The sequence below is a fragment of the Aulonocara sp. 'chitande type north' Nkhata Bay genome, linkage group LG19, assembly GCF_057382095.1.
Source record: "Aulonocara sp. 'chitande type north' Nkhata Bay isolate Kocher_YH1m ecotype deep benthic linkage group LG19, A_spYH_male_GT1.1, whole genome shotgun sequence".
NCBI lineage: Eukaryota > Metazoa > Chordata > Actinopteri > Cichliformes > Cichlidae > Aulonocara > Aulonocara sp. 'chitande type north' Nkhata Bay.
The window spans coordinates 10,752,430-10,772,362 of NC_141362.1; the positions used below are offsets into that span (position 1 = coordinate 10,752,430).

General features: G+C 47.9%; 5 protein-coding genes across 9 annotated transcripts in view; 2 read left to right on the top strand and 3 right to left on the bottom strand.

The window, feature by feature from the left end:
* Positions 1-1,386: 1,386 nt before the first annotated feature.
* Positions 1,387-4,054, top strand: pth2 (parathyroid hormone 2). Of its 2 annotated transcripts, XM_086275033.1 has the most exons (4): positions 1,387-1,538; positions 2,992-3,096; positions 3,242-3,421; positions 3,703-4,054. In XM_086275033.1, exons 2-4 carry the CDS (start codon positions 2,993-2,995, stop codon positions 3,875-3,877), a joined length of 459 nt encoding a protein of 152 aa, XP_086131159.1. In that variant the 5' UTR covers positions 1,387-1,538; position 2,992; the 3' UTR covers positions 3,878-4,054. The 2 variants fall into 2 exon arrangements, with proteins under 2 accessions (XP_086131159.1, XP_086131158.1); XM_086275032.1 differs by lacking the exon at positions 1,387-1,538 and having other exon boundaries at positions 2,885-3,096.
* Positions 3,565-8,282, bottom strand: tedc1 (tubulin epsilon and delta complex 1). The gene is made up of 8 exons (XM_086275029.1): positions 8,009-8,282; positions 7,003-7,084; positions 6,728-6,927; positions 6,520-6,657; positions 6,111-6,173; positions 5,770-5,856; positions 5,510-5,647; positions 3,565-4,591 (listed from the first exon to the last, which is right to left on the bottom strand). The coding sequence occupies exons 1-8, from the start codon at positions 8,147-8,149 to the stop codon at positions 4,244-4,246; spliced, it is 1,197 nt and encodes a 398-aa protein (XP_086131155.1). The 5' UTR covers positions 8,150-8,282; the 3' UTR covers positions 3,565-4,243.
* dnal1 (dynein, axonemal, light chain 1) lies at positions 8,161-11,407 on the bottom strand. 3 transcript variants are annotated; one of them, XM_086275035.1, is made up of 6 exons: positions 11,360-11,404; positions 10,082-10,191; positions 9,329-9,384; positions 9,220-9,251; positions 8,998-9,122; positions 8,161-8,293 (listed from the first exon to the last, which is right to left on the bottom strand). In XM_086275035.1, the coding sequence occupies exons 1-5, from the start codon at positions 11,360-11,362 to the stop codon at positions 9,081-9,083; spliced, it is 243 nt and encodes an 80-aa protein (XP_086131161.1). In that variant the 5' UTR covers positions 11,363-11,404; the 3' UTR covers positions 8,161-8,293; positions 8,998-9,080. The 3 variants fall into 3 exon arrangements, 1 of the variants encoding a protein (XP_086131161.1); XR_015126410.1 differs by lacking the exons at positions 8,161-8,293; positions 8,998-9,122; positions 9,220-9,251 and adding an exon at positions 10,715-10,753 and having other exon boundaries at positions 9,272-9,384; positions 11,360-11,407; XR_015126409.1 differs by lacking the exons at positions 8,161-8,293; positions 8,998-9,122; positions 9,220-9,251; positions 9,329-9,384 and adding an exon at positions 10,715-10,753 and having other exon boundaries at positions 9,427-10,191; positions 11,360-11,407.
* Positions 11,026-14,036, top strand: adi1 (acireductone dioxygenase 1). The gene is made up of 5 exons (XM_086275034.1): positions 11,026-11,394; positions 11,972-12,200; positions 12,646-12,765; positions 13,159-13,338; positions 13,423-14,036. Exons 2-5 carry the CDS (start codon positions 12,078-12,080, stop codon positions 13,537-13,539), a joined length of 540 nt encoding a protein of 179 aa, XP_086131160.1. The 5' UTR covers positions 11,026-11,394; positions 11,972-12,077; the 3' UTR covers positions 13,540-14,036.
* Positions 14,037-14,070: 34 nt separating this feature from the next.
* trappc12 (trafficking protein particle complex subunit 12) overlaps positions 14,071-19,933 on the bottom strand; it is a 30,198-nt gene continuing 24,335 nt past the window's right edge. For both annotated transcript variants that reach the window (XM_086275027.1, XM_086275028.1), the window contains exons 8-12: positions 19,800-19,873; positions 18,836-18,934; positions 17,268-17,371; positions 16,448-16,535; positions 14,071-15,158 (exon numbers count right to left, since the gene is read on the bottom strand). In XM_086275027.1, coding sequence (XP_086131153.1) covers positions 14,916-15,158; positions 16,448-16,535; positions 17,268-17,371; positions 18,836-18,934; positions 19,800-19,873 — 608 coding nt within the window. In that variant the 3' untranslated portion in view covers positions 14,071-14,915. The remainder of the gene's footprint in view (positions 15,159-16,447; positions 16,536-17,267; positions 17,372-18,835; positions 18,935-19,799; positions 19,874-19,933) is intronic.

Sequence of the window (19,933 nt, forward strand, 5' to 3'; positions counted from 1 at the left end):
ATCAGTGCCTAAATATCATTTCCAGCAGAATCCGGCGACGGGGATTTCTGATGAGCACAGGCACGGCGAGGAGGCTCACGCTCGGCGACTGCTGCTCGTTATCCTGTGAGGGTGTTAGACACCTGCTTCCTGTCTGTGGTCATTATTTCCAGCAGCGCCCATAACGAGCTCCTTAAAAGGAGACGAGCTTCCTGTCAGAATCTGTTTTCACCTTTATCTTTGTGCTTCATGACCCACCAAACACACACAGACACAAACACATAACTCAGGTAAGCTCAGTGTGAGCACATCAGGAACCCTCATCATGACTCATTTAATTTTCTGCCTAAGTTTGATCAATAATATAAATCGGCGCTCACAAACCTTTTTTGCGCCACAGACCGGTTTATGTCCGACAATATTTTCACAGACCGGCCTTAAAGGTTCACGGATGAATACAACCAAATAAAACCAGTATTATTCATAACACACGGGAACAGACCCAGAGAAACAGAGTTAACGTTAAAAAACCGATAAAACCCTGAAAAACATACATTTCACACCCGAGCCTCAACTCTCACAGACGGTGACCCGGGGGTTGGGGGCCGCTGATATAAAATATAGATTCTATTAATATGAAGGTTTGTTGAAACACCAGCCGCACACTGGAGGGCGGGAAGTTTCAGCAACAGCGAGCTGATCGGGAAAGGAGACAGGTGGGACTGAAGGTGGGCGGAGCAGGTCCTCTGTGGTAAAATGACCTGAAACACCTTTGATGCCACCGTCCTCTAGCAGCACGTGGACGCTGTGGTCCTCAGTAACTCTGGGACGTCCTGCAGGAATCATCCCTGGGACACGTTTGACGATCTGAGGTGCTTCAGCGCCACGCAGGAAACGTCTGTGCTCACATCGCCCACAGTTTGTGTTAGTGGCCTTCACCGTGGATAAGGACACCTCGTTAACCTGTCAGTGTGGAGGAAGCTCAGACAGGTGTGTGTGTCTCTATTTATGAACGCGTTTTCTGTTTTTCATGATGATTTATTTTCTTGTTATTCCAGAGAGAACATTTCTCACGTCCTATAAAGCTTCTCTGTTTGGCACGAATGAACAGTCCTGCACGTATGCACACACACACGCACGCTCTGTAATGAGGACGCTGGCCCTCTGCAGCAGCACCGTGACTAACAGTCTTTGAAACGGGACACTAACAAGCTAACGGCGTCCTCGGCACTGAACCACAGCTGGATTGATCTGGTGAGGGGTGTACATGCTTCAGTGTGTGTGTGTGTGCGCGTGTGTGTGTGGGGGGGGCTCAGACCCTCCACAGTAAGCTGTATATAAGTATGAAAGACCACCATTCATCTGCACAGGGCGAAGCGTCAACCAAGAAGCACGAGTGAGGATCTATTCTTTCTATTCAAACTTTATTGTGTTGACAGGAAGCAGAAATCTGAGCGGCTGGGACAGAGTCGCCTGGAGCTCTGCTCAGTTTCTGGTTGGTTTCTCTCCCCGAGTGACGCGAGCAGCTCCGAGGAGACACAGCGACACCTGAGCAGCAGGTAAGAAGTGCCAAACTGGCACTGAAATAAGACATAATGTGGATTGCACAACACTGGTCACTACATTCTTCATTTCCAGTTAATACTTGTACAGCTGCTGTTATTGTGTATATATTTATTTATATTTCTTCATACATTCTTATATAGTTCTATATTGTGTATTTTGTTGTACAGTTATTTAATTTTCAACTTTAATTTATATATTTTATCTTATTCTTTCCCAGTTAAATTTACCCTTCATTCTAATTTGTGTTGTACAGTTATTTCATTTTTAACCTTAATTTATATTTTATTCCTTCCTAGTAAAATTTACCCTTTTTAATTTTTCATATTTATTTCCTATCTTATTCATAGCCTTTTCCTTTTTTGTTTTCTTTAGGTCACGAGCAGTTGTCCAAGCATTTCACTGCATATCGTACTGTGTATGACTGTGTACGTGACAAATAAAATTTGAATTTGAGATCAGGTTAGTCCCTCACAGTGCGCCAAATTCAGTCCGGCATCAGATCAGGGTGAAACTGGCGGAGGCGTGACGGCACACATCGGCTCCAATCAGAATACGTCTTCATGATTGCTGAACTTGATTGGAGTATAAAAAGCGTCCGTGTCCGAATAAGTCAAATAAACTACATTTAAAAAACACCACAGTGGTGACATCACTCGACTTCCTGTGAAAAGAGTAATGGATTACATGAGCCCAGTTTGAGTATAACGTGACGGCGCCGCCTCCTTCATCACCGCTGTTTACATCTAAGAACATTCGTCTGAATCATCGTTAATGTTTGTTTTGTCACTGTGACGCCTGTCATCACGCCCGAACAATCAAACGCTTTTAACTGTATGTGATTTAATCACTATTATTATTATTATTATTATTATTATTATTATTATATGTGCTGAAGAGACTGAGGAAATAATATTTCATGAAAGCTGCGGAAGCGTTGCCACGGTGATAAAAAAATGACACCTGCGGTCTATGAAAAAGTCACGAAGCTGTCGTCGTTATGAAAACAATGCCAGCGAATCCTGCAATATTACAATAATGAAAAAAAAAATCAATGTTAAGAACGTGCCCATGTCAGCCCGCTGCAGAGAGACGACAGCCATGCCAAACAGGTGTCTCCGGGGTTAAAGGTCAGCTCAGCCCGATTAACTTCCAGGCACCAAAAGCTCCTCGTTAGGGCTCAAACTCGCTGTTTCACGGTCGCCTGAGAAATAACGAGCCAGAGGCGAGCGGTGACCTCGGGGTCAGGGCGCCGTGGTTTACAGCCGCTCTGTCAGCCTCAGATTGAAACACGTGACGCGCACACCTGAAGCCAGACTTTGGTCCTCAATGCAGAATAAAAATGTTTAGGAATTACATCAGTGACCATCATTCTCCGGAGGAGGCGCTGCAACGTGAAATCACAACGAGCTTCATGAAACTGAAAATTCTTCTTCTGTTTGTTTTTAGGATGTCTCAGCTTCCTGTTTTTCCCCGCACGTGCGTCCCGCTGCTTTGCATTCTGGGTATGATCTTGCTGACGTCTGGCTTCCCTCAGCCTCGCCTTCCTCTCAGGTGGGTACGCTCCGAACCAATGAATGAGCCAGACACTCTGCCGGACATTGGAAAGAGGATTTCACCTCCTACGGCGGCCTGAGGGTGCCGTGTGAATGATGTTTACATGACGTTGTGATGTCACTGTGATCTCGTCCAATCGCAGAAGTTTGGAAGATTCGGAGGAACACAAACGAGTCGACTGGGACGTCCTCTACCCTTCCATCTCTCTCCGTGATTGGAGCATCCAAATGATGTCAGCGCCCGGCCTTAGAGCAGCAGCCAACAGCAAAGCAGGACTGATGAGGGAGGCGTGGCTATTTGCTCCAGAGGGGGCGGAGACAAGGTACAGCTGGGCAAAACTGATAAATTCATAATGAAACATCATAGACTGTATATGAAAGAAGGACAATGATGAAAAACATTAAACCTGCATTCTTTCTAGCGTCCAGCAGGGGGAGACTCTTCTATCTGTACAAAGCAGTCTGATTGGATAGAAAAATAAAGACTGGTTTATTATTATTATTGTTGTTATTATTATGAAATTAACAAACAGTCAAACTTAAACGGGGAAAAATTGACTCTCCCATTTAAACAGTGGTGCACTGTGTTGTTTTCTGTCTGTAGTGTGGAGGGGGCGTGGCCTGCAGAATGGTCGTCTCCGGGAGCCGGGATGGCGAAGAGGAACCTGGTGGTGGCCGACGACGCGGCTTTCAGGGAGAAGAGCAAGCTGCTCACCTCCATGGAGAGGCAGAAGTGGCTCAATTCGTACATGCAGAAACTGCTGGTGGTGAATTCGTGACGTGTCTCCACGGTCGCCAGAAATTTACCCGACGACAAGTCCCAGAAATTTACCCGACGACAGAAAACATCAGAAGCTGGAATCTGTTTAATTTCTAAAATGTTTAAATTTAAAGTGACTCTTTTGGCTCTGCTGAAAACAACTTTGTGTTTAATTTGATGAATGAATAAATATGCAAATGATGTTTTTGACGCCTGTAGTTTGACTTCACAACATTTCATGTATCGGACCAACATATCCAGTTATGACGGTGTGTGTTTATCAGTTATTAAATGCTCTGAGTGACTCGTATGCAGCAGCTGTTTCAGTCTCTGCAGAGACGATAACGTCCTCACAGCTTCTGCTCCACCAGTTTAAACTGGACGCTCACGGTGGAATCAGCACCAGCTCTTCCAGCCTGCCGATCGTCTCCTGCAGCTTCGTCCTGTTGGTCAGCCTCTGCTCGTCCCTCCTCTTCATCAGCACGGCCTCTGCATGAAGAAGCAGCGCCACAGCCTCGGACGCCGGGAGCTCGTTTGGAGGCTCCGCCTGCCCACCGGGGCCTCTGGCCGGGCGCCTCCTCGGCTCCTCCAGCTGAGGCCTCACTCGGCAGACTTGTGAGAGGGAGGGCATGGATGGGAAGGAGGAGAGAACAGGAGGGAGGGACAAGGAGACGCCAAACCTCTCTCCTCCTTCTCTGTCCTTACCATCTCCTCCTTGTCTCCTCTGTCCTCCCTGCAGGAGCACAAATATCAGTATAAACACCATAAACGTCCATGTAAGTAGCCTGATTAGAAAACACTGCACATATTTTCACTGCAGATGACACCCAGCTCTATCTGTCCATGAAGCCAGATAACACACACCAATGAGTTAAACTGCAGGAATGTCTTAAAGACATAAAGACCTGGATGGCCGCTAACTTTCTGCTTCTTAATTCAGATAAAACTGAGGTTATTGTACTCGGCCCTGAAAATCTTAGAAATATAGTATCTAAGCAGATTCTTCCTCTGGATGGCATTACCTTGGCCTCCAGTAACGCTGTGAGGAACCTTGGAGTCATTGTTGACCAGGACATGTCATTCAACGCACATATTAAACACATATGTAAGACTGCTTTCTTGCAAGACTGATAGAGAAAAACTAGTTCATGCTACTTCCTGTTAAAAAGGAATTCTTCCTCCCCACTGCTGCTCACAGCGGGTCGTGTGATTGTTGGGCCGCTGCATACTGAGTCCGTACCCTTCAGCTGTGCTTTGGTGCTTCATAAATAAAACTCAAACTAAAAATTGAAATGGAGTTAGGCTCCGTTATGTTGGATGTCGTCAAGGCGACTGCCTGCAATCTGAGTAAAGCACAGAACAACAAAGAATCATGGGAAATGCTCGAAGCCCGCACAGCATCGATTTGAGTTTAAACATCTATGGAACATCACGGTTCGGTCTGCAGGTTTTCCATGCATCAGCATCACTCTGAAACTGACGCAGTCAATGTGGGGTGGGACAGATCCACTGTGACAAAGGGGCAAATTTCCACCTAACCGAGACGTTTTCAGTGCCTACATCTGACTGAACGCTTTCTAATGAGGAGAAATCTGTCCCATTTAGGACAAAAGTAAGGACCTGTGTTGGCTGACCTCTGCGTGCTGCTCACCTGAGCTGCAGGCAGTCCCAGCAGCACCGCCTCCAGCTTCTCCAGCCTGCTGTTTCCATGATAACACACTCTGGGGTTCTCATTGGTTAGATGTTTGGGCCTCCCGGTGATGGGATCTTTCAGGTCCACAACGCTGTCCTACAGTCACACACACACACAGCATCACTTCCTCTAACATTGCTGTTTCAGCCACTCTGCTGTGAAGCTGATTACTTTTTTAAATTCATCATATTTTCATGGTGTGAGAACCACAAACGCACCATCCAAGTCCAGAAGACATCCTCCACCTGCTTCCACTTCAGGTACGCCTCCAGGAGGCTGCACAGCTGCTGCAGAGAAACGCAGTCCTGCAGCAGAAGGACACGCCTGTCAGCTCCTCCTGTTATAAACTTATCAGTACTGTTCAATCAGCAGCTGGTAGCCCCGCCCTAAACCCTCCCTCCTCCTGCTCCCTTGTAACGCTAAAGGCAACGTCATCTCCAAATACGCACAGACCATAAGCTAGTCTGAGCTCAGAGATCTGCTCACTTCCTCACAGACCTCACTGCTGGAAGCTGCCTCCATCTTTCATATACAGAGTTTGTGAAACACTCAGACGTACCTCCTCGAGTGCAGCCGAGCTCTGCTCAGAGGACGGCGTCGGGGTGACGCTCGCAGAAAGAACCTGAACACACAGTTGGTTTAATTTGGTTTAGTGAACATGAAGTGGAGAATATCCGTGACAAAAGTGGAAATCCTGGCATGAGTGGAAACAGTAATGTGGATTTATGGTCCAGGCTCGCAGCAGCCCTGTGAGCTGGAGGTTAGCACGGCTCTGACTGGGAGCGTCAGTGCTGGGATGTATTTCTAAATTGGGAAGCTGTTTCGAGCTTGTTGTGTTCATAATATAATATAGAACATTGTGTTTCACGTCATTGAGCTAAATGTGTCTGACTCAGTTTGTTTGAAAGTGGAACTGCTGTTTCTGATTATTCTAATGTCACGTGAATGAAAGGGTGAGGTTTCCTCACAGCGTGCAGAGCTCGGGTTTGCTCTCGTAGCATCGACAGCAGCATCCGTCTCTGATGTCTCAGGCAGCCAATGAGCCACTGGAGTCTCCTCAGGGAGGCGGAGTCTACATGGAGGTCAGCAGGAAGGTGTGGCAGCACCTGACAGAGAGGGAGAACACAGGTAAGCACACATGGGGGAGGCTCACCTGCACGCTGCCGTGGTACTCACAGGTGTGCACGTGAGCAGCATCCTGTCCAGCTTTTGCACTCTCTTCATCACCACGCTCTCCAGCGCTCCGGTGGCGAGCAGCCAGCCGAGCGCCAGGAGGAGTTCCCGGCTGGAGGCTGCGCCTCCTCCTTCTCCCTCATACATCCAGTCAGCGTGAAAGCCGCTCTGCCACAAGCCGGCGGCCACGAGCTTCCTGCGCTCTGAGGAAAAGCACCAATCAAACGTCACTTACAGTGTGCACGAGCAAAGTTAGGGCGAGATGAAGAAGTGCTGACCTGCTGTCGGCTCAGAGCTGTCACAGGAAACGACGCTGGTGGTCTGAAGGATGTCGGCGAGCAGCTGCCAAAACGGATCTTCCTGAAAATCCAGCGAGACGCTGAGTTAGTCCAATCAGGAAGAGGAGGAAGTGTGCACGATGTGACACACACACACACACACACACACCTGAAACTACTACATGTGTGGATGTGTTCAAATGTCCAAGCTTTACACACATTTAATATTTGTGGCTTTCTTTTCACTGAGGTGAAGATCACCTGGATCGTCACATGACGTGTACGCTGAGTTCAAGCACCAGTGGAAAACTAAAGACTGCAGTCAGTCCTCAGGAACACATTTAGCAGCTCCAGATCTCTTGAAGGCTGAATTTTGAACCAGCCTGAACTCACACTGACCATACAGTTTGACCTCGCCAGCCCCCGACTCCCCTCTGTACACAGACTATGCAAATTACCATCAGTGCTGTGCAATAGCAACAACAATAACAATAAATACAAACCCTTATTTATTTGTTTTTAATCTCATTGTATGTGTGTATAGTTACAATAAAATCCGTTCTATTGTATTGAAAACAGTGGTGACCCCGTCACACCCCACCATCCCAGCACCTGCTTCCCTGAGCACACCTTCCAGCATCATCCGCACAAACCCGAACTCAGCGTGATTATCGAGCCCTTTGCTGCCTCTATGTCACCTGCAGATGTCACTGCAGCCAAGCTGTGGATGAGTGAATGAAGCGAGCTGGTGCTGGTTCACGCTCCACGTTCACAGCACCAGCTCTTACTGACTGGAGGGGAAAGATGCTCTTCTCCTCGTCTGTCCACCCCCCTCTGACATTTCAGAAACCCAGCTCTTAAATCTCTTTTCTTCTTCTTCTCTTGGAGCTTCAGCAGCTCGTCTCCATCACGTGCAGTCCTGTGATTGGCTAATTGGATACTTATGTAAACGAGCGGTTGACCAGGTGTACCTAATAAAGCGGCCGGTGACGTGCTCCTGACTCACCTGGACCGCGTCTCCAAACTTGGCCCGTCGGAAGGAGTCCGGGGGGGGCACGGAGTCCAGCCCCGCGGCCGCCAGCAGCCTGCACAGAGCCGCGATCACGTGCTTCACCTGCTTCACGTGCACGTCTGCGCTCCTCTTCATCGCAGCAGCTGGACAGATGTTCTCTCTGCCGTCAGTCTGTTGGCATTTCGCGGCTAACGTGTTTACTTCCGGGTCCGAGGCCGTTACCAAGGAAGGGAATAAGCCGCAGATTGATGTTCGTCGTAACCAATCAGAAGATAGATCCTGAGGCGGTGGGTGGGGCGTAAGTTCATTATTATTTTTTCGTGTTCGTTTCTATCTAAACTTTATTGATAACAGTGCCCTGTGACAGAAACATCAAACATGGCCCCCTCTGATAGAATTCTCCGATAGAGTCCAGTAGAAACAGTAAAGCTCGTTTCTGATTGGTCAGTCTTCCTCTAACCTGAAGGAGTCGCACAGCTGAAACCTGAAAGTTTACCCAGAATGCACTCTGTTGTAGTTTCCTGCAGCGTTTCTGCTCCTCGTGTCACAGACGTCCAATATATTTGAATCATCTGATCTTAAAGCCAACTGTGAGAAACCTTCCAGCAGTGATTATTCTTAAAAAAATCAAAAGTATTTATTTAAATGATCAGAATCACTGAAAATCATAAAGGAACCGTCACAACGTATGAACACGAACTCTGAGTCACTTAAAGCTGTAACATTGGACCAGCTGCAAACAGCTGTTAGAAGCCGAGGCATTCTCCAGCGTCTGCAGCACAGTCCCGAGCTGCTGTTACAAAAGAGAAAGTCCGTTATAAGACGAACAGCGGTGCGACGAACCACAGGCGGCAGCTCCGCCAGCCTCATGAACTCACCTGCACGCATCACATCCAGATCCCACCAATCAGCAACAAGGAGAAACTTAAAAACAAATTGGTTTGAGTGAGTATTCCTGAAGCCTCGGTTCTTTTTGAACTTACTCCAGTCTTTCACCAGGTTGTTGGACATGTACAGGACTCTCAGGCTCTTCAGTCACTGGATTCCATTCAGCTTCTCCAACTGGTTATGAGACCCACAGCTGTTCCAGCGTGTCACCTACGGCCTCCTACACGCACGCACACACACACACACACACACACACACACACACAGCTTTACAGACACACACCGGCCACCTTCTCAGCCTCCGTATTCGTGGCTTACCAGCTCGGTGAGCAGTCTGATGTTGTTCCTCCCTAAAGACAAGATCTTCAGGTTCTCTGGAAGGACACAACATCACATTACACACTGACTGTGTGTGTGTGTCACTCACTCAGGCCGTTGAGGTTGGTTATTTTCTCTTTGCAGTTCGTGGACAGAGACAGTTGCCTGTGGAGGAAGAAGCAACAGGTCAAAGACACTGACGCTCCTGCTCCCATGTGGCCCTCACACTGTTCTGTAAATAACTGAAGCTCTGACTCTGTTGTGTATGTACAATGACATTAAAGGCTGTTCTGTCTAATATGAGTGGGCAGATCTATAAAGCGCAGTCAACATTTACACTCCACACACTGCCGCTTCATCCGTCAACGCAACCTGTCAACTTAGGCCTGATCGGAGGCGAATGAACTGATTCATTTGAAACAGAGATTAAATGTATATTGGTGAGTGGAGCCACTGACGGCGAGCTTCTGTGTTTCGTGATGAGTGTTCAGGGACCGTCTTCAAACTGAAACCCATTAAAAAGACTCATCGAGTGAAATGCACCCTGGGAGTCGTAGTTACGCGTCTCCTTCAGGTTTCAGCGTTTGAGTCGAGCTGCTTGGAGTCGTGCCTGCAGAAGCATCTGAACCTGGGCTGAGAATCTGAGCCGGGCAACACGGGCCTGAAAACGCCACGAACACTTTAATTGACCAATCGGCTGTGAGAAAAGTGCACCTGACATGTTTAATCAGACGTGTGCATGCAAGCTTTATTTCAGCTCTAATGGACTGTTGTGTTATAAACTCCTGAGTCTGAGTCCCTCTTAGGCTCCCAAATGATGTCTGTGAGAGTCGATGAGACGCCGTCCGTCTGCAGGACTCACTCGCAGTTCATCAGCGTGGACAGCGACGAGTCCATCTTCTCTATCGGAGGAATCTGACCGTATAGTTTAACGACTTTTGCCTCGCTCAGTTTCTCTCCTGACTGCTTCTCCTGCACACACACACACACACACACAGACATTATTACATACATGTACATACTGTTGTAAGTGCGCTGTTATTGTCTGACCGCCGTCCCGTGGCAGTGAAAGTGGTGATGGCGTGTGAAACAAAAGAGACGAGCACAGACTTTGAGATAAACTGTGCAATCGTCTGTCCGGTGGAGATAAATGAGTCTGTGTGGGATATAACTTCTGTTTGATTATGATCGTTATTCCATTACACGAATGTTTTCCCGACGCTCCGTCATAAACACAAAGACTGTCTGAGCTCTGAGGGATCTTCACAAACTGTGACGCTATTTTTCAAAGACCTGATTGGTCCGTACGTAGGGATGTCACGCATGAGGATCTCTAATCTTGAACATTATCTGCTCCAGAGCAGGTTGGTTCTATAGTATCAGTTACCATGGTTACCTGATTAAAATCCTCCCCAAATCATAGTGCAGGTATCTGAAGTTAACTTACTCAGACTTTAATAAAGACTGTGTGTGTGTGTGTGTGTGTGTGTCTCACTCATTTGGCCAGCGCGTCTCTCACAGTCGTGGCTTTGGCCTGGAAACAGTCAGACAGGCAGGGTTTACACTCTGCTTTGGTTCATGTTAATAACTCTGAATAAAAGCCATATTTAAATCAACAACAACATGAATTCATTGTATGTTTTATATTTGTGGTTTGTGCTGTTGATCCTGTACACATGGCGCTCATATTCTCCACAGGGAGGGGATTTTGAGCCACAGTGCTGTAACCATGGAAAGCAGCCTGACTACGACCCTGTGAAACAGTGCCATCTGTTCCTATGGAAACCACAACTCTCCTCATCAACCGTTATTTCATTTATTTTGGACAAAAACGCTTTTCCCCCCACGATTTCCTGGATAAGAACTGCTCTACCCACAATCACACACTGAAGCGACGTCTTTGATTGGTGCAGGTCGCCGTTACCATGGAAAAGTTTAAACCCGCGAACGCTCGAATGTTGCCGAATCAAACAAGCTAAGAACTCGTTAAAGTTAGCCTGTTAGCCGCCGTAGCGCTGTTTCCAGCAGGTCGAAGAAGAGACTCCATCTTTCTCTCCTTTGCTAATAAACAAAGGAATACAAATAACAATAACTTAAAAAAACACAAAGAGCCCCCCAAAAAGAACCTACAAACATTCACCATGTCAGCAACTGATGGCTCCTCCTGTTGCTATGGTAAACCAACTGCGCCTGCGCACTAGAAACACTTGACCCAGATTTATGTAAAATAAATGAGCTTTTAAATTCTGTTGTTAAGTCAGATTAAAAAAAAAGGGTCTATAAATTATTTGACGCTATGAAATTATGCCTGTGTGAGATAATATTTTAATTTATTATTGTTAAATTATCTATTAAACAAAACGTTTCATTCTAATTTGAGCGATGAAAGAAATTGTCACTCAAATTCGATTTTTAAATGTAAAAATTTCTTTAAAATACGTTAAAAATATATTAAAGTCCAATATGATAGAACAAATACAGCTGAATGGAAATGTCAGAGGCAGTGTTCCTGTCTGCCTTTCCTCTGTTTTCTATCATCATCTCTGGTCATTCAGGGGTCATTCTTTGTGAGACTGGGTGTCATATATTTATAATGTTTTGAAACATTAAATGTTTTTCACTGTTCTTTGTCTGTAACTTGTTTTCCCTCCAATCTGTCATGTTTTTACGGGAGCTGGTGTCTGCTGGAATGTTGATGATCAGTCACAGATCTGCAGACCTCTCAGTCGTCATTTTTCCTGCTACATTCCAGGTACTTGAAAGCAGCACACCGGAAGTGCTGCCGGAGTCACGCGAAACAGCCGTGCAGCAGTAAGAAAGTCTGACAGCGCGCGGGTCCAGCTGTGAAGTGTTTCGTCATGGGTCTGGAGGCCTGGTACATGGACGGGTCCGAGGAGGACCAGAGGAGGCCGCACAGGCTGGAGCCGCACCAGCCGGTGAGCCTGGAGCAGCTGAAGGAGCTCGGAGTGTTTTACTGGCAGGTGAGTCCGCAGAAGGCCGCTCACGTGTGCAGGTTTTCGGGTTAAAGGTCAGCGGTTCCTGGGTGGGAGTTTGTGCAGACCCTTGATCCCCAGCTGGACCCGAACAGCTCAGAGTTCTCGGGTTTGAAGCAGGTAAAACTATGTGCTGAGGGTTCAGCTGAGACACAGCAGGTATCAGTGTTGGTCACTGAGCTGAAGCTGCTCTCAAGCACCCATGTTTTCTGCACACAGAGCAGGTGTTACAGGTCACGTGCTGAGCACGTGAAGTCCAGATACCTGCACTGTGACGCACCTTATCCATGTAACTCTGACCAAGAAGGGCGTCCACTCACTGCTGGGGTGTATCGTCATGGTAACTGATACGGGAACCACTGATGTGCTTTTTACTTTTTCTGCTACACTAAACACATCAGGTAAGGGTTTGACTGCTTCCTGTTTCCTGCAGCTGAACGCCGACATCTATGAAAGCGACCCGGAGCTGCAGCAGATCCGTAAGGACCGGGGTTACTCCTACATGGACATCATCACGATCCACAAGGACACTCTGCCCAACTACGAGGAGAAGGTAACCCACGCGCTCTGAAAGCTGCAAGTACCAGCACGTGTTTGTGTCTGCGGAGCTTTTAATTTGAAAAGCACCACACTTCCTTTTTTAGGTTTTTCACTGCAGGGAGGGAAAAGTCCTCTGAGCTTCTTCATCTCAGACTTCACTGTGGCAGCGCATGATCGCATGCAGAGGAGTCTGAAGCACCTCTGAGTCCAGCTGTGCACTGATGGAGGCAGGCTGAGGGCTCCTCCCGCCTCCATCGTTGCACCAAGTCAGACTCGTGTATCGCAGAGACGCTCCAGATTTAATCCTGGTGTTAAAGATTCCCGGGTCACTCGAGCGTCGGCGGTGCTGAAACTGGAATGTGAGCTCTATTTGAAGTGAGTGAGAGGTTTCCTGTTTCTCCTGCAGCTGAAGATGTTCTTCGAGGAGCACCTCCACCTGGACGATGAGATCCGCTACATCCTGGACGGCCAGGCCTACTTTGATGTCAGGGACAAGGAGGACCGGTGGATCCGGATTGCCATGAGAAAAGGGGACCTGATCACGCTGCCGGCGGGTATCTACCACCGCTTCACGCTGGACGAGATGGTACGAAAACACGCCTTGCGCCTGTACAGTGCGTATTTGGTTGCTGGTTTGAATCCTGACTGTCTGATCTGTTTGTTTCTGCAGAACTACACGAAGGCCATGCGGCTGTTTGTGGGCGAGCCGGTGTGGAAGGCTTACAGCCGCCCCGCTGACAACTTCGAGATCCGTCAGCGATACGTGGCGTCAATGCAGGGATCCTGAGAGTGCCGCGGACGCCATTCCCACTGCAGAAAAAGGCTGTCCAATCAGAGCAGAGAACGATGATGTGGACGACGATGTAGCATGAAGATTTTAATTTCAGTTTCTACTTCTTAGACAGAAATTTTAGTTTTTACTGTGAGGAACAATCAGCCACAACATTAAGACCAGAACATGACATCACCATGAGTGCTTCACGACTCAGGACGAGACCATCAGCAGGTCATGGCGTGAGGGCAGCGTCGCCCTGCTGGCCGTGAGAGAGACTGCAGAGGTCAGGTGACTCTTAGACTGCTGCCTGACGCCTGGATAAGACGTGCAAAACTCCTGCCCGGTGAGCCTGGAGGCTCCGCCCCTCCACACAGAGGTCCTGGGTGGTTTGAATGTTGTAGCACAGCTTCCTTCATCAGGACTTTAACTCTTCTTTAAAGGTTCTCGTGATTATTCAGGATCCAGCTCGTTAGTGCCTTCCTGTCTCTGGATTAAAGGATAAATATGAAGCTGCTGTTTGTCATTTTTTCCCACATCAAACACACACAGTGAGCTGCGCTTTCACTTAAAACCACATTTTATTTCATTTACATAAATATGATCAGCACAGAAAGTAAACACAAATCACTTAAATATAATAATTCCTGGTGAACTCAAAGGAAACCCTGCTGCTGATATGTTGAACACGAGCGGGCCGAGTCACTGAAGCTGTCCGGTCTGCAGATAATCAGGATAATGCCCGCCGGAGTCTCTGACATCCCGCCTCCAGCATCCCGTCTGTTCCTCCCAAAACACAAAGTGGGCTTAGACTTTACTACAAATTAAAAGGCGAGCTGGGATAAAGCTGAATTAAACTGGACCCAGTTTAAGTTAAAATGTGTGAAACATGAAGCCGTCCTGCCGTCTGACCAGGGAAACACCCCGATGTGGGCTTTTATCCTGGACTTTGCTCTGCACTGGGGCTTTTATTTTGAAAATTCTTCCTGCCCCGACTAATAAAAGAGCGGGTCTCTGCTGTCTGTGCTTCAGTAAATTTGTTCCCTCTTTAACCCTCGACTCAAACATGGTTGGCCAGTTTGTAGTCCAGTTAAATGGACTACAAATGGAAACCAGCGAGCTTCCTTCCTGCAGCTCAGATCTGTTGTTTTTGAACAGCTGTGTGTTGAACCTGGAGACGCAGACTGGCTCTGGTGTGATTCAGCAGTCAGAGGGAGGCCATGAGGACACGATTTTCGGGTTGCGGTTGTGCTGCGCTGGAGGACGCTGCTGCAGGCTTTGCTCCTGTGGGTTATTGTGAGGATGATGATGATTGGGTGCCCTTCATCTGTTTCGTGACAATAAAACTCGCTGTTTTGTGTCTGGGAGGTCAAACTAAGCTGCTCCTCCTCTCAGACCAGCTTGAGGCACTGCGTGTTGAAGCTGTCGCCCTCCCGGCAGGCGACGGCCTCCAGCAGCGCCTGCTTCTTCTGCGTGCTGCGGGATGACTCCAGCTCGTACATGGTGGTCAGGTTGAAGAGGACGCTCTCGTGCAGGTACTGCGCCGGGTCCTGCTGCACCAGGCCCTCCAGCTGGCCCAGCGACTCCTTCAGGCGGCCCAGGTAGAGCAGGCACACCGCCGCGTTGTTGTTGGCCTGCGAACACACGGAGGAAGAGGAGGGTTCAACTGTGCACGCACCGGTGTAACAGTCTGAGACAAGACACTTTAGCTCCTCCCACTTTAAGTCTTCTGACTGGCTGCTCTGAGCAGCACAAAACTATTTTGTTTCTAATGGCCGACACATTTAATGTTTCCTTCCTGTCACATGAGCCAGAGTAGACACACACTTCCTCCTGAGGAGTGATACGGCTGCAGGATGCAGCCAGTGTGAAGAAACTAGTTCCTACAGGAACCTGCTCAGTCACCAGCTTGGCTGTGGTTGTTTGGCGCCCTCTGCTGGTGACACTTTATCATAAGCTAATAATACAGAGTGATGGTTATGATACAAGGACATGAGTGCAGCTCAAAAAAATGACATTTTACTGTGATTTTATTACTGATCTTCATCATCATCGTCACTGACGATGTTTGTGACACGTGACGTATCTGCCACACTGATCATCAAACTTCAATATTACACATATTAAAGTCTCAGGTGACCCGAGTAAAGACAAAGTGCAGTTTGAAACGATGACGTAGAAACAAAGTGATCCACAGCGGCCTGCCTGTGTGCAAAAGTAACCTCACCACTGTAATGACTGCAGTCAGTGTATGTGATGATGTCACTGTGGAGGAATATGGGCTCAAATTGTGCTCATAAATATTTTGTAACCTCGTAACCCAAAATATCCGAATATTTTATGTTTGTGCATCTGTAGATGAGAGTGTGTGTTTAAAAAAAATATTTACACGAGTTACAAATTGTTTTATTAAAGTCTGCTGACAGGAAAAAAGCAAAACACTGCGTGTGAAACTCCCTGCTTCTGTGTGAGTTTCAGCTTACACTACGAATTCTTCCTTTCAGCTGATTGGTCAATAAAGTACCCCACCAACAGCCAAACCCATCTGTTCTCTGATTGGATTGTTACATCTGTAATTGACATGACATTGACCAATCAGCTGAAAGGAAGAATTCGTAGTGTAAGCTGAAACTCACACAGAAGCAGGGAGTTTCACACGCAGTGTTTTGCTTTGTTCCTGTCAGCAGACTTTCATAAAACAATTTGTAACTCGTGTAAATATTTTTTAAACACACACTCTCATCTACAGATGCACAAACATAAAATATTCGGATATTTTGGGTTACAAGGTTACAAAACTCAGTTCTCAACTTTGATTTACAAGTACAAAATATTCACGAGCACAGTTTGAGCCCACAGAGGCGGCCTGACCCACTCTGTGCACTGCTCTGGGGACCGTTTGGAGGATGGCGGCGGTACCTACCACGGGGTTCTTTGGGTCGATCTTTAGCACTTCGATGAAGGAGGCGTGTGCTTCGGCGTAGTTGTTCTGACTGAGGTGGACGAAAGCCCTGAAAGCAGGAAACACATTTCAAACCCTTCCAACCTGCGTCGAGCGTTCAAACAGGTTTAAACGGGTTTACCTGCGTTCAGGTGAATCCCTGAACACAGACGAGCTCAGCAGCAACTAAACCAACCGCTGCCACAAAATCACTGCTTTTCAAAACTCTTTCAACACCTCAAAAAATGAAACTTGCAACAAGTTTTGACACCAAAGTGAAAATCATTAAAAAATAAAAAAGGGGAGGGGCTCTGTTCAGGACCAATCACATTTATTCTCAGAGCAACCAGCCTCATCACAGCCTGATTAAACAGCAACAACCCCCAGGGGGCGCTACAGACATTACAAAAGGCCTTTCATTAATCATCCATTGATCAAAATGATATTTCAATGCTAAGATAGAAGTGAAAAAGCTGAAAAATAGGAACCACGATATGATTAATATTGATTAAGATGCCAAATTATAGATACTGACTGTGTGCATGCTCGAACCCGGGGGAAGTGATGTGACTTCAGTTTGTCATTTGCCAAATAAATAAACGGACGCAGACGATCACAGGAAGTACGAGACCGCTCTAGTTTACAGCAGCTCTGCAGGTCTGCGAGGCGAGCATCAGCGTGCGAGGGAGTCGGGTCGGCACAGACGTTCGACCTCCTCGAAATCGCACGCCGCTGAGGCATGAAGTTCACACGCTGCACGAGGCGCTAAATGAAACACAGACACACACACGCATGCAGGTACCTGTTCATTAACACGCATGTGGCGAGAGCCTGCTGGCTGCCTTTCACCGGGCCGCACTTCTCCACGTCCTGGAAGTATCGCTCTGCAGTTTTAACGTCTCCGATCTGTGCGAGAGGAACAGCATGTTAGCCCCGACCTGTGTGTGTGTCTGTGAGTGAGTGAGAGTGTGTGTGTGTGTCTGTGAGTGAGTGTGTGTGTGTGTGTCTGTGAGTGAGTGAGTGAGTGAGTGAGTGTGTCTGTGTGTGTCTGTGAGTGTGTCTGTGAGTGAGTGAGTGAGTGTGTGTGTGTGTCTGTGAGTGAGTGAGTGAGTGAGTGAGTGTGTCTGTGTGTGTCTGTGAGTGTGTCTGTGAGTGAGTGTGTGTGTGTGTGTCTGTGAGTGTGTCTGTGTGTGTGTGTGTGTGTGTGTCTGTGAGTGAGTGAGTGAGTGTGTCTGTGTGTGTCTGTGAGTGTGTGTGTCTGTGTGTGTGTGTCTGTGTGTGTCTGTGAGTGAGTGAGTGAGTGTGTCTGTGTGTGTCTGTGAGTGTGTGTGTGTGTGTGTGTGTGTGTGAGTCTCTGTGAGTGTGTCTGTGAGTGAGTGAGTGAGTGTGTCTGTGTGTGTGTGTCTGTGTGTGTCTGTGAGTGAGTGAGTGAGTGTGTCTGTGTGTGTCTGTGAGTGTGTGTGTGTGTGTGTGTGTGTGTGAGTCTCTGTGAGTGTGTCTGTGAGTGAGTGAGTGTGTGTGAGTGTGTGTCTGTGAGTGTGTGTGTGTCTGTGAGTGAGTGTGTGAGTCTCTGTGAGTGAGTGTGTGTGTGTGTGTGTGTGTGTGTGTGTCTGTGTCTGTGTCTGTGAGTGAGTGTGTGAGTCTCTGTGTCTGTGAGTGAGTGTGTGAGTCTCTGTGAGTGTGTCTGTGAGTGAGTGTGTGTGTGTGTGTGTGTGTGTGTGTGTGTCTGTGAGTGAGTGAGTGAGTGAGTGAGTGAGTGTGTCTGTGAGTGTGTGTGTCTGTGAGTGTGTCTGTGAGTGTGTCTGTGAGTGTGTGTGTGTCTGTGAGTGTGTGTGAGTGTGTCTGTGAGTGAGTGTGTGTGTGAGTCTCTGTGAGTGAGAGTGTGTCTGTGAGTGAGTGTGTGTGTGAGTCTCTGTGAGTGTGTCTGTGAGTGAGTGTGTGTGAGTGTGTGTCTGTGAGTGTGTGTGTGTCTGTGTCTGTGTGTGAGTGTGTGAGTCTCTGTGAGTGTGTCTGTGTGTGTGTGTGTGTCTGTGAGTGTGTCTGTGAGTGAGTGTGTGTGTGTGTGTGTGTGTGTGTGTGTGTGTGTGTGTGTCTGTGTGTGTGTGTGAGTGTGTGTCTGTGTGTGTGTCTGTGTGTGTGTGAGAGTGTGTGTCTGTGAGAGTGTGTGTCTGTGTGTGTGTGTGTGTGTGTGTGTCTGTGTGTGTGTGTGAGTGTGTGTCTGTGTGTTTTTATAAAACTTCTTAACTCCAGCTTCACAGTTGCAGCTGTTGAGCTCACTGATGTAAATGAGCCTTTATGTGTGACATGTCCCCTTTAAATGGTTGGAGTAACAGAGGGTGGTGTAGCAGGGTGGAGTACAGACGTGCAGACCTGTAGGAAGATGCGTCCGATGCCGCTGAGCAGCTGCGCTCTCTGCTGGGGTTGGTACTGGATGATGGAGTGATAGGTGTCCACAGCCAGAACGTAGTCCTGAGGACAGACAGAACAGAGAGGACACAGAGTGACGGAGGGGAGTGGTGGGTGGCGGAGACAGGTGGAGGGCGAGCAGGGTAAAGAAAGAGCAGAGCTTAGGTGTGGAGAGAGAGAGCATTAATCAAACATATGGAGTAATAGCAGGCGGAGTGACCCTCCGTCCACCTCCACATCGCTCACGTGGCGACTGGAGCGCTGAGCGGGCAACAGAGGGGTCAGAGAGGGGAGGGCGTGTGCTGGAAACGACCTGCGGAGGCGGCGTGCTGCTCATGAGCACGTTTCTAAATCACCAAAAGTTTAAAACTGGAGACGGATTAAGTTTGAAATCGATACACAGCAGTCTGCAAGATCACACTGTCAAACATGGCGGAGACAGCGTGCTGAGAACAGCTGTGACGAAGATGACTCGCCGCGGCGTGTCCCACAGCAGAAGACGACTGTATACAGAAAGACGTGAACATACACAAAAATAGTGTCAGATAAACAGATATAAGCGTTAAAGGCTTAAACTTGATGAACGCCGCGCCCTTGTTAACAAAGCCTTCATGACGCTGATGTCAGGCTCTGAATGTCACATGACCTGGTTGGAGCTTAAACGTGAATAAAATAAAATCTTTATTCATTCAGAGTCGGAACTCTGCGTGTTTAAATTTAAGCTAATGTAATCTGAACAGGGTGGTGTAATCTGAGCTGCGACCACTAGATGGCACTGTGTCTCTACCCCACCTCTCTCACCCACGCTCGCTCACTCACTGACCAAGAATCCAATTAGTGGTCAGTCTGAGGGGATTTCACTGTGAATCCTCCAGCAGGCTGGCATCAGAGATCTCTGGCACAAACGCACACGCGCACACGCACCTACCTTCATCAGCAGCAGGCAGTTGGCCATTGAGTACATGACCCGGCTGAGGCGAGACCTCCACAGCTTTAGAGACGCTGCAAACAGGGAGAGAAGAAGAAGAAGAGGGTTTTTTTTTGGGGGGGGGGGTTGGCATC

Excerpts from the sequence above, each read along its gene's own strand:
- adi1 (XM_086275034.1), top strand. The coding sequence starts at position 12,078 with ATGGGTCTGGAGGCCTGGTACATGGACGGGTCCGAGGAGGACCAGAGG. Across the intron at positions 12,766-13,158 it reads TGCCCAACTACGAGGAGAAG|CTGAAGATGTTCTTCGAGGA; the intron begins GTAACCCACGCG and ends TTTCTCCTGCAG. Across the intron at positions 13,339-13,422 it reads GCTTCACGCTGGACGAGATG|AACTACACGAAGGCCATGCG; the intron begins GTACGAAAACAC and ends TTGTTTCTGCAG.
- pth2 (XM_086275032.1), top strand. The coding sequence starts at position 2,885 with ATGTTTAGGAATTACATCAGTGACCATCATTCTCCGGAGGAGGCGCTG. Across the intron at positions 3,097-3,241 it reads CAGCCTCGCCTTCCTCTCAG|AAGTTTGGAAGATTCGGAGG; the intron begins GTGGGTACGCTC and ends GTCCAATCGCAG. Across the intron at positions 3,422-3,702 it reads CCAGAGGGGGCGGAGACAAG|TGTGGAGGGGGCGTGGCCTG; the intron begins GTACAGCTGGGC and ends TTCTGTCTGTAG.
- tedc1 (XM_086275029.1), bottom strand. The coding sequence starts at position 8,149 with ATGAAGAGGAGCGCAGACGTGCACGTGAAGCAGGTGAAGCACGTGATC. Across the intron at positions 6,658-6,727 it reads TGCTGCTCACGTGCACACCT|GTGCTGCCACACCTTCCTGC; the intron begins GTGAGTACCACG and ends CCTCTCTGTCAG. Across the intron at positions 5,648-5,769 it reads ATGTCTTCTGGACTTGGATG|GACAGCGTTGTGGACCTGAA; the intron begins GTGCGTTTGTGG and ends GTGTGACTGTAG.
- dnal1 (XM_086275035.1), bottom strand. Across the intron at positions 9,385-10,081 it reads TCCACGCTGATGAACTGCGA|GCAACTGTCTCTGTCCACGA; the intron begins GTGAGTCCTGCA and ends CTTCCTCCACAG. Across the intron at positions 9,123-9,219 it reads TCAGACTGCTCACCGAGCTG|GAGGCCGTAGGTGACACGCT; the intron begins GTAAGCCACGAA and ends GCGTGCGTGTAG.